The sequence below is a fragment of the Plasmodium sp. gorilla clade G2 genome (genome assembly GCF_900097015.1).
Source record: "Plasmodium sp. gorilla clade G2 genome assembly, chromosome: 13".
Classification (NCBI taxonomy): Eukaryota; Apicomplexa; class Aconoidasida; order Haemosporida; family Plasmodiidae; genus Plasmodium; species Plasmodium adleri (nom. inval.).
The window spans coordinates 1025001-1036923 of NC_041705.1; the positions used below are offsets into that span (position 1 = coordinate 1025001).

General features: G+C 17.1%; 4 protein-coding genes across 4 annotated transcripts; 1 reads left to right on the forward strand and 3 right to left on the reverse strand.

Moving 5' to 3' along the window:
* Positions 1 to 4: 4 nt before the first annotated feature.
* Positions 5 to 1633, forward strand: PADL01_1325600 (conserved Plasmodium protein, unknown function; the record flags this gene model as incomplete). Its single annotated transcript, XM_028683804.1, has 1 exon — positions 5 to 1633. One exon carries the CDS (start codon positions 5 to 7, stop codon positions 1631 to 1633), a length of 1629 nt encoding a protein of 542 aa, XP_028539945.1.
* A 504-nt stretch (positions 1634 to 2137) lies between these two features.
* Positions 2138 to 3472, reverse strand: PADL01_1325700 (syntaxin, Qa-SNARE family; the record flags this gene model as incomplete). The annotated part of the gene is made up of 1 exon (XM_028683805.1): positions 2138 to 3472. The coding sequence occupies one exon, from the start codon at positions 3470 to 3472 to the stop codon at positions 2138 to 2140; it is 1335 nt and encodes a 444-aa protein (XP_028539946.1).
* Positions 3473 to 4016: 544 nt separating this feature from the next.
* PADL01_1325800 (conserved Plasmodium membrane protein, unknown function) lies at positions 4017 to 7607 on the reverse strand (the record flags this gene model as incomplete). Its single annotated transcript, XM_028683806.1, has 1 exon — positions 4017 to 7607. The coding sequence occupies one exon, from the start codon at positions 7605 to 7607 to the stop codon at positions 4017 to 4019; it is 3591 nt and encodes a 1196-aa protein (XP_028539947.1).
* An 883-nt stretch (positions 7608 to 8490) lies between these two features.
* On the reverse strand, positions 8491 to 11915 carry PADL01_1325900 (conserved Plasmodium protein, unknown function; the record flags this gene model as incomplete). Its single annotated transcript, XM_028683807.1, has 3 exons — positions 8491 to 8592; positions 8691 to 8885; positions 9093 to 11915. 3 exons carry the CDS (start codon positions 11913 to 11915, stop codon positions 8491 to 8493), a joined length of 3120 nt encoding a protein of 1039 aa, XP_028539948.1.
* Positions 11916 to 11923: the final 8 nt, after the last annotated feature.

The window sequence follows — 11923 nt, forward strand, 5'->3', positions numbered from 1 at the left end:
TAAAATGCAAAACGCTGTAAATAAAAAAATAAAAATGAAGTTAAATGGCATCGATAGAAGGAGTAGCTTAAATATTAATCTTAATGACATAGCATCACAATTAAATAAAAAAAGGATAAGTATTAACAATATAAATAATAATAAAATAAATAATAATAATAATATAAATAATAATGATAATAATAAAAATCAGGCACAAATTAATAATGCCAGAAAAAGACATTCAGTCGATACCATATATAATTTAAAAAATTTAAATAAGAATATAAAAATAAATATAGGTAGTTGTTCAAATAATCATAAAACCTTAACAATTCATAATATTAAGAATGTAGAAAAAAATAATACTGATAAGAATGTAAGTAGTGATAATATTATGAAACATAATAATTATGTAAATAATATAAAAGATAATAATATATATGATAATAATTATGAAAAAAATGAAAGAAATATAAAAGAAAATGACAATAATCAAAAAGCTGATAGTGTTGTAAAAAGTGATATAAGTTTAAAAAATGATTTAAATAGAAAAAGTAATACAAGTCAAAAGAGTGATATTAGTATACCTAGTGATATAAATAAAAGTGGTAGTACTAGCCGTTTAAATATAAATAGTATGAATAATGTAACACATTCAAATAGGAAAAGTACAAGTGATTTATTGAATGATTTAACAAATAAAAACACAACAAATAATATTAACAATAATATTAACAACAATAATAATAATAGTGGTAGTAGTGTTATGAATGGAGATAAGAATAATTATAATTTTTTACAAAGAAATAAAGAACTTTTAAAAAATAATTTGAAAATATATTTTAAAAATGAAAATATTCCTTTTTCATTTCTTTATCATAAAGTATTAACAATATTAAAGTCTCATTATAATAATCATGTTAATAATAATCCAACAACTGCCAATAAAGGTATATCATTTTTTCACATGGAAAATATGTTAATAAATTTAGGTTTTAAAGGTGTTGATATTAATAATCATTTATTATTAAGTTATTTAGCCTCCTCAAAACAAATAAAAGTTGATATGAATGAAAAAAGATTATGTTATATGAATCCATATATTGATATTACAAATATGAATGCCTTATTAAATAAAATTAATAAACAAGGATTTTTATATGGATATGAAATAAATGATGATTTAATAAATACAAATAAAGAAGTTTATAAATGGATCAATATTTTATTATATGAAAAAAAAGTAAGATGTATTAGAACTAATAATAGTCATTTAAGAGGTAAACTCAAATGTAAAAATATACCAAGCGTATGTGATATATATGCAAAAAATAAATGTGATAATTGCTTTTATAATTTAAAAGGATATCTTTTTTTTCCACTATCTTATGAACATATAGAAAAAGAAAGATATTCAATTACAAATGATATGAAAATTTTATGGGATGAAATCTCTTTACCTTCACTTGATAATATCTTAAAAGAATATAAATTAAAATCAACAAATAATGTTTTTATGAATGAAAATCTACCAAAGAAAAAAAATAAAGATGATAAATTATCACCTATTCTTAAAAAAATGAAGAGAATATATAATACACACTTATTCACAGCAGATGAAATTAAAAATGAATTTATGCACAAAAAATAATCAACTACAAAGCATACAAATCCAAATGTAGTAATTCAAAAGGATTTTAATGAATGCCAACACGGAATTAAATATATACATGCAAACATATATATATATATATATATATATATATATTTATATATGCTTGTATGTGTGTTTGCATTTATTATACCCCCTCTATTTTGTTTGGAATTTTTTTTTTTTTTTTTTTTTTTTTTTTTTGATATGCACCTATCCACTATGTGGTTTGAATTTTTTTTTTTTTTTTTTTTTTTTTTTTTTTTTTTTTTTAATAAGTTTATAAGAGACAAATAAGGATATGAAAAAGTTTAAAAAGCACAAAAAAAAAAAACATAAAAATAAATATCAATATAAATATAAATATAAATATAAATATAGGAACGTCGTAAATGTATATACATATAAATATACATATATATATATATATATTTTTATGAAAAAATAATATTAAAAAAGAGTAATAAACTTTTGATCATTATATTATATTTCAATCCATGTGAATTATTTAAAAAAATCAAGAATAAACAAAAAGATTGAAGTACATATGAGAAAAAAAAAAATAAGAGAATTAATATTTTTTTTATTCTTAATTTTTGTCAAATAATTATTTCCTTGAGATACATTATCAATACTTTCTTCTATAATGGTTTCTATCATTTTTAAATTTTCATTTTGTTCATATATTTTATTAACAAAAATATTCATTAGATTACTAATTTTTGCTATTTTCTTTTTAGTTTCCATAATATAAGTATTTTCTTCTTTTTCAAATAGATCTACATATTTTTTAAATTCCAGTTTTTGATTATTATTTAATAAATTATTTTGATAAAAAATATTATTATTATGTGATTCGTCAGGATTATTTTCTTCATCTAGATAATTGTATGTATTAAAATGAACCTGTTTACTATTACTATTATTATTATTATTACTATTATTATTTAGATCTCTTCGTTTTCTTAAATTACTTTTATGAATTTTAATATTCTCATTACTGTTAAGATGTGTAGGTAAATTTATATCTTGCCCACCCGTTGAATTATTTACATAATTATTATTTTTATTATTATTATTATTATTATTATTATCATATGTATTAATATCATCATTTATATAATTCCTTTTTATATTCATTTGTGATACAAACATATCATTCATATGAACATGTTTGTCGTCGTTTAATCCTTGAGAGATAGTATCTCCATCTTGTATGAATAAAGAATTATCATTTTGTTTATTAACTTTTATATGTTTCCCTCTTTGAAGAGATGAATATAATTGTGAATTGTTATCTTTGGATTTATTTATATATATATCAGAACCATATATTTGTGTATTTAATTTGTTAAGAAAATCAAAATTACACTTTACACTTTTGACATCATAAAAATAAAAAGTAGTATATGTATTTAATTTTAAATTATAATTACTTAAATTATTATCATATTTATTTATTATATCAACAAATATACTTAATAAATTATTTAAACAATTTAATATGTCATTATGTATTTGAACTTGAGGTTCTAAATTTTTAATATCCTCTGATATATTATTTATCAAAAATAATAAATTATCTTTATTCTTTCCTTTAGGTTTATATTTACTAAAATAAATTGAAGAACATGAACTACTATTCATAAATAATCCATATTCTTTCAATGTATTATTATCAATATATTCACAAGCACTAAATAGTTTAGTATATATCTTACTACTTGTGATAAAAAAATCATCCTTCACATTTCTCTTCTCTTCTTTTACGTCCATAAATTTATTCACATTCTTATTAAATTTTTCACACAGTTTTATAAAATCATCATAGCGATCCATTTTAATAAAATAAAATACAAAAAAAAAAATAAATAAATATATATATATATATATATATATATAATTATATATATATATATATATATACTTAAAATGATGAATTAGCTTGTGTTAAAAATTGTGAGGATCTTCATATTTTATTTCTCTCCATCGTTAAAAAAAAAAAAAAAAGGAAAATAATAACTTGTTTTATTTTTTCATTATTATATATGTTTTATATTTATTATAAAAACAAAGTAGTTCAGTTTGAAAAGGAGCCAAAAAAAATAAAATGAAAAAAATAAAAATAATAAATAAATCATCAAAATATAATTTTATATATACAAGTATATTATAATATATTATATATATATATATATATATATATATATATATGCATATATATATTTTTCTTTTCATCTCATGAATACAAAAAAAAAAAAAAAAAAAAAAAAAAAAAAAAAAAAAAAATAGAAAGTATAATCATATATATAATACATATATAATATATATATATATAATATATATATATAATATATATATATATTTTTTATTTTTTTATTTATTAAGCCATTTCGTTCATTTTTAAGGTTAAAGAATATATAGATTTCTTAGCAAATATTTTCATATATTCATTATATGATTCATCTTCATACATTTTATTTTTTAAAGAATAATTTAATATATACTGATAATGTTGAATAGCTTGAGAAATAAAAAATCGATCTTCAACTGTTGATAAAGTTTTACATACATAAAAATAAATATCAAAATAATATTGTTTTTCTTCATTATTTTCAAAAAGCAAATTTTTATTGATCATATCATTTTCATATTTATAATATGTACTTAAAAAAGAAAAGTAAAACTGAACTATTTGTAATATTATATTTTTTTGTTCAACATTTAAGGTACCACTGATATTATCATCAAAGTTAGCATTTGCATTTGCATTTGTATTTGCATTTGCATTTGTATTTGCATTTGTATTTGCATTTGTATTTGCATTTGTATTTATATTTGTATTTATATTTATATTTCTTTTTATGTTTGTATTAAATTTTATATTTTTTATTTTATCATTTAAATATATATTATCATTAAAAGTGTTGAACTTTTTACATATAAAAACATCCTTTAAAAGAAGTGCACATTTTAAAGTAATTTCTCTTTTATATGATAAGTACTGATCATTTTGTAAATATTTTAAAGGATGACTTAATGAATTTATTATTTCCATATAATTTTGTAAATATATATCAAAAGATTTTGTAAAAAAATTAAAATAAAAATAAGACTCCATACTATTTATTAAAATATCCAAATGTAATGTTGTTTGTTTAAATAAAGAAAAGTATTCTAAACTTTTTTTTTTATATTTTTTCATATTTTCAAATAGATATAATATTTCATTATAATTATAACACAAATAATGTATCCTATGTTTATAATCTAATATATTTTTTTTTCTTTCTTCTGTTGCATATAATTTGTCCACTTCATCATTTATTTTTAATTCTTTTATTTTATGTTCATTATTTTGTTGATCCTTTTCTACATTCTCTTTTATTATCTTTTCATCTTGAAGAAAATAAACATATTCTTCATTATCTCTATGTTTACAAAACATTTTATATATTTTCTTTATTTTTTTTAAAGATTCCAAATGATAAGGTGATGAATAAAAGTTACAAACATAAAAATTAAAATGTATAAAAGGTATATTATCAAATTGAAAAATGTTAACAAATTCTTCAAAATAAGTGGTATCTATATCTATTATTATCATTTCCTCTTTCTTATTTATTATATCAATAATATTGTTTATTATTTGGCTACTTTCTTTACATTTTATTTCAAAAAATTTAAAAAAGGACATATTTTCATAAAATTTGTTAACCATAAAAGTATTATTTTGTTGTTCTTCTTCATTATAAAAATGTGGATAATTTTTATCTTTTAATATATTTTTATATATAAAATCATATATTACATTTTTATCATATATGTTTATTTTATTTTCAAATGCACATATATTATTATTATTATTATTATTATTAATATTATTATTTTTTATTTTTTCAAATAGTGATTTGCAAGTATCATATGAAGTATATATTATTTCATTCATATTTATTACATTATTCAAAATAATTGTAATATCTTTTTGTGTATTATATTTATAATCATAAATAAAAATTTGATCTTCTATGAGTTCCTCTTCTTTCTTATGTAACCCATTTATTAATAAATTATAATTATTTTCACTTTTTTCCTTTTTTTCTTCATATGTTTTCATAAGATTTATTCCTTTTTCATTAGAAGAATTATTTTTTATTTTCATTGTGTCAAATATATTTTTGATCTTATCATGTTTTGTAAAAATATGATCATCTATATTTTTATATATATTTAAATTATAATTTACTTGTGAATAATTCAAATAATTATATTTTAAATATATAATATAAACTTCTAACAAATTTCTATATGTCATATATTTATATTCTAATATTTTTCTTTTCTCTTTTTCCTTTTTTTTTAGACAACAACATAATCTGTATACATCTTTCACAATATAAAAACAAACCCATATTAAATATTCATATATAGATAACAAATGAACATCTAAAAATATGTATGCGCACTCATTTATATTGTTATAAAGTGAATAAAACATATCAATAATTCTATTTATTTTGTCATTAATAGATAGGTTATTCATTGTTGTTTCACAACAAAAAGAAATATCACTATTATTTATATTATCATTATTATTATTATTATTATTTGAAGGGTTTATATATTTTTCGTCCTTTTCATTTGATAATATATCTACATTTTGCAATTCTTTATATACAAGTGTATCTTCCCTCTTAATACTTTCCTTTTCGTAATTTTTTTTTTTTTTTTTTTTTTTTTTTTTTTTTTCCTTTGTTTTCTCTTCTTCCCCTTGTTCTTCTACTTTTATATCGTTTATATAAATTTTCAAAAGTTGCATGTGAAGTTCTATCGTTTTGAGGATGAAAAAAGTGGATGTCGAAAAAAATTTTATATCTAAAAATATTTCATACATATGCTGAACGATACTAATTTCATCCATTAATATTTTGTTATTTGTAATTTCCTTTTTTGTATATTTTAAAAAAACAAAGCTGTATGTTAAAAAAAATATGCTCATATAAATATCGTTTTCTTTTTCTTTATAATAGACACTTAGGTTTTTACATATATTATATAAAAATTTTGATATTGATATGTCATATGTCATATAGCATTTTTCTTTATTCTGTTTATTAAAATGTATAAAGTGGATAATTTCTTTATTTTTAAAATGTGGAAAAAGCATCAAAAATAATAATAAACTGACTTGTAAATAATATATATCATCATTTAATAAATATATATAATAAAAACATAACGAAATATATAAAAAATGTAAATAAAAAATCAAATTTAATGATAAATCATTTATATTATCCACAATAACATTTTTTATAATATTATTATTATTTTCATTTCCTTTTACAAAATGAATATTTTGCGTATTATTATCTTTTCCATCTGATGATTTTTTAGAAGAGATATTTTCTTCTACACTTTTTTTATAATTCACTTTTTTTTGATCATCTTTTAAATTGTGAACAAATAATATTATGCATATATAAAAGGCACAAGTTAAATCATTACAAATATTTGAAAAGTTACAAGATTTGTTTTTTTCCTTATCATTATTATCTGTTATATATTTCTTATAATTTTTATAATTTGAATGACTAAAATTATTATCTTTCGAATGTTTTGTTAAAGAATCCAAATGATTATTTTTATTTTTTTCATCAACCAAAATATGATCATAACATATTTCTTTAAAAATAGTTTCTTTTTGTAAATTAGATTCATTTTCTTGTTTTTCTTTTAATTTATTTTTTATGTTTAAGACATTTTGTTTTATTAATTCTTTTCTTTTCTCCTCATTTTGTTTTTGTCGTTCTTTACTCTCTTCCTCATTTTTTTCAATAATTTTATCAACAAAAAAAACGAAGAATAATAAATAACGTGTAACTAAATCTTTTGTTTTCACATTTTTCAAATCTTTCAGTTTATTATATTTTTTATAAAAATATTTTTCATTATATTCAAAATAGCTAGCCATATTTACAAAAATGTTTTAATATATAGAAACATATAAATAAAGGTACATAAATAAATAAATACATATCATACACATATAAATAAATAAAAATAAAAATATAAATATATATATATATATATATATATATAGAATAAATCTCCACAAAATAATAATGATGTTATTTATTTTTTATAAGCTCACAAAAAAAATTTATATGTGAACAAAAATTTAAAACTTTTACTATATTCTATAAAAGTTCAAATGTCTTCATTATTAAAATTAAATGATATATAATAGTGTTTTACTCTTTTTTTTATAAAATATAAATAAATAAATATATATATTATACTACTTATAATAAAGGTAACAAATTTTTGGTTTTACGTGAATTATATATTTTTATAATATGATTAAAAAAAAAAAAATGTTACTTTTTAATTTCCTTAATTCTAATTAAATAAATAAATATAAATATATATATGTTCATATATATATATATATTAATAAACAACAAAAAAAATAAAAATAAAAAATTACATTAAATTATTTAAATTCAATCCCTTTTTTGTATCAATTTAGATTATTATATATATTATAAAATTATTTTAAAAATTTTATAAATAACATTATTATAACAAAGGAAGATTTCTTAAGGGCTAAAATGATTATAATATATATATGATATTATATATATATATATATGTATAATATAAAAAAACATAAAATCCATATATACTTTAAAATGTTATAAAAATATTGAAGTACAAATAAAATTATATTTAATGTAACACAATAAAGGATAACAATTTATAAATATATTTATGATATATATCATAATATATATTTTTTTTTTTTTTTTTTTTTTTTTTTTTTTTTTTTTTTTTGGAGGAATCTATATATTTTTCTATACATAATTGCTAATAAAATTATTTAATAATTTACAAATGGATAAGTGTTCTTCCTTCAACTTTATTTTATTGACATCAAAAAAAACATTGTTATTATCCTGAAATGTGAAAAAAAAAATATATATATATATGAAATATTATATATATATATATAATATATATATATTTATTTATTTCTCTATATTTTTGTATTTACCTGATCTTTTATTTGTTTCCAACGGAAAATAAAAAGAGAAATAAAATATGGATGATAATACATAATAAAGTAAGTCAATTTTAAAACTTGATAAAAGTATTTTTTCTTTTTTTTTTTCATTTCACTTAATTCATTATCCTTGGATTCATGTTCGTTTAAAAATTTTAAATTCAACAAGGATAATATCAGACAATCCTATAAAAAAAAAATAAAATAAAATAAAAATATATATATATTACGATGACATATAGACATATATAAATATATATCTATATATATATATATATATATCTCTATATATATATATATATATATATATATATATATATATACTTATTAATATATATATTATTTAACCTGAATGAATAAAATTTCACTTTTTTTAAGATTGTTAGTTATAACATAAGAATCAAATCTCATAAAAAGAAAGGCTGATATAGCAAACAGAATTTTTAGAGAGAGAAAAAATTGGTGTGTATTTTTTTTAATACTATTATTAGATATATTATAATAATTTTCCTTATATAAATCGAATTTATTTTTCTGTTCATTTATAATCTCAAAATTATGTTGTTGTAGTATACTAAAATAATAATAAAAGAAAAAATGAGTATGAAAAAGAAGGAGATTTTTTATATTTTGTTTAGAGTTATTATTCATTTTTATTTGATATTCATCTTGACATAATATATATATAAAATTTAAGTTATTTAATTTATCTATTGATATGTTTAATATTTGTATAAAACTATAATTATGTGTGTTATTTTGAATGAATGAAGAAAAATTAGAAATGTCTTTTGGTTCATTTATTTCTAAATAATTTAATATATTAAATGTACATTTATTATATAAATGAAATAAAATTTTTATTTGAACAATATTTTTCATATTTAAATTGAATATATATAATAACAATTTTGATAAGAATATTTTGTTATTAAAATATCTGTTAGGATCTATATATTTAACTATTAAAAGATAAAAGAAATTATCTTCATTTATTATAATTGAAAAGAATTCTAATAAATTAATAAAGTCATCAATATAATGAACATTTTCATAAATTAAATAATTACAAAATAATTTTATAAGTACATTTATTTCTTTATTAAATTCATTTTTAAATTTTATTAAATCTTTTTGTTTTTCTTCATCTTGTAATTTAAATATATCTTTTATATCTTTAAAAAATTCTAATAAAATATCCATAATCTTTTTTATTTTTAAAATTACACCATACATATTATTTAAGTCAAGTTCTATTACTGTCTTTTTACATATCTTATCTGTTGGATTAACATATAATATATTGTTATTATTTTTATCATTTAGGTTTTCTCTTGTATTTTCATTTTTTATTAATTTTTTTTTTTCTATCATAATATTTGGATTTTCTACAACAGATAAAGAGGAAATTTCTTTTCCTTTATCGTCATTTTTTATTTCATCCTTTTCATAATACCATGAATAATGTTCACTTAAAAATTTTAAGATATGTTCTACATTTATACATATCATATGAATCATTTGTTTAAAATATTTGTTATAAAAAATATAATTATTAAATTCCTTTTTACTTACATATTTCATAACATCTTCAAAAAATAAATATAATTCAACACTCATATAAGATAAAGGAGTTTTTAAAATATCTATCGAATCATAATTAACATATATAAAATGTAAACATGAATATATTGTGGAATATAATCTATATAAAATTTCTTTCTCTTTCTCATCTTTTATTTCAGAAAAATAATATATTATATTTGCATAAAATTTATATATATTTTTTTCATCCAATATATTTTCAATATTTCTTTTTTTTATATATATATTTAAATTTGTTAAGCAATTCATAACAGTAATTCTTAATTTAGGTTCATTATAATTTTCTGCTAATCTATTTAATAAATGGAAATATTCTTTTACATATTTATTATCATTTAATTTCAAAATTATATTATTCAAAAAATGTAATGAAATATAAATACACTGTTCATTTAATAGGGATATATTATATTTGGATATGTCTATACACTTTTTTTTATATATACTATTTATATTGTCCTTATTGTTCATATTATCTACATTTATATCATTGTTGTTCCCTTTCTTATTATTTTTTATATTTTTGAGTTCCTTCAAATTAATATTTTCTTTTAATATGGTAAAAATTAAATTAATCAAGCAAATTTTTTCATTTGAAAAATAAAAATCTTGTTCTTTATCATCATTATCATCTAGTATTGACATATCAGTATCGGATGTATTATCATCACAAATATTATTTGAAGAATTTTTTTCATTATCAAAATATCTTTTTTGATTTATATTATTGATATCATTTAAATCATACTTATTTTTTGTATCATGATTTACTTTTTTTTTATTAACAATAAAATTATTTTCTTCAACATCCTCTTCATTATTTATAACATTGTCTTTTTCTTCATTGTATTTTTTTTTTAATCTTTTGTTAAAAAAATACATTTCCACATCAACATCTAAATCGTTATTTTCAGAATTGAAATAAAAATTATTAATAATTTCTTCTTCCTTTAAAAATGCTTGAGTTTTTAAGAAAAACGTTATACATTCGTTGTATATTATATTTATATCTTTTAGCTCATCCTGATCGCACGATATATAATTATCATCATCTATATGTTTATCATCACATTCGTGTTTATCATCATCTTCATATTTATTATCACCTGCACAAGTGTTATACTTATTATCATATATAGAGAAAGCCTTTTCCTTTTGTTCACAATTATTTTCAATAGAAGCATTTTTATTTATACCCTTCTTATTTTCTTTATTGCATATCTGCACAGCCTTTTTTAATCTGTTACTCCAGTTTTTTACATAGCAAGAATAAGAAACGATAATAGAATTGATAAAAGGGAAACAAGTTTTTAAATAAACACAAGTTGAATTACCTATGAGACTATTAATTAAACGTAAGGTAAATAATTTAAATTCATTTTGAGAACGTAATAATAAACATAAAAATTCAACGTCAATAGATTTTAAAACATTAATTTTATCACTTTCTTTTAAATCATTTATATATTTTGTTAATTTTAAAATGTTCATAAATTTATCTTTGGTATTATCACTATCTTTTATATTTTTTAAAATTTTCTTTATTTCTTCCTTCTTATTATTATTATCATTTTTTGTGTATATTTCATTTATTAATTTATCTTCTTCCATTATAAATA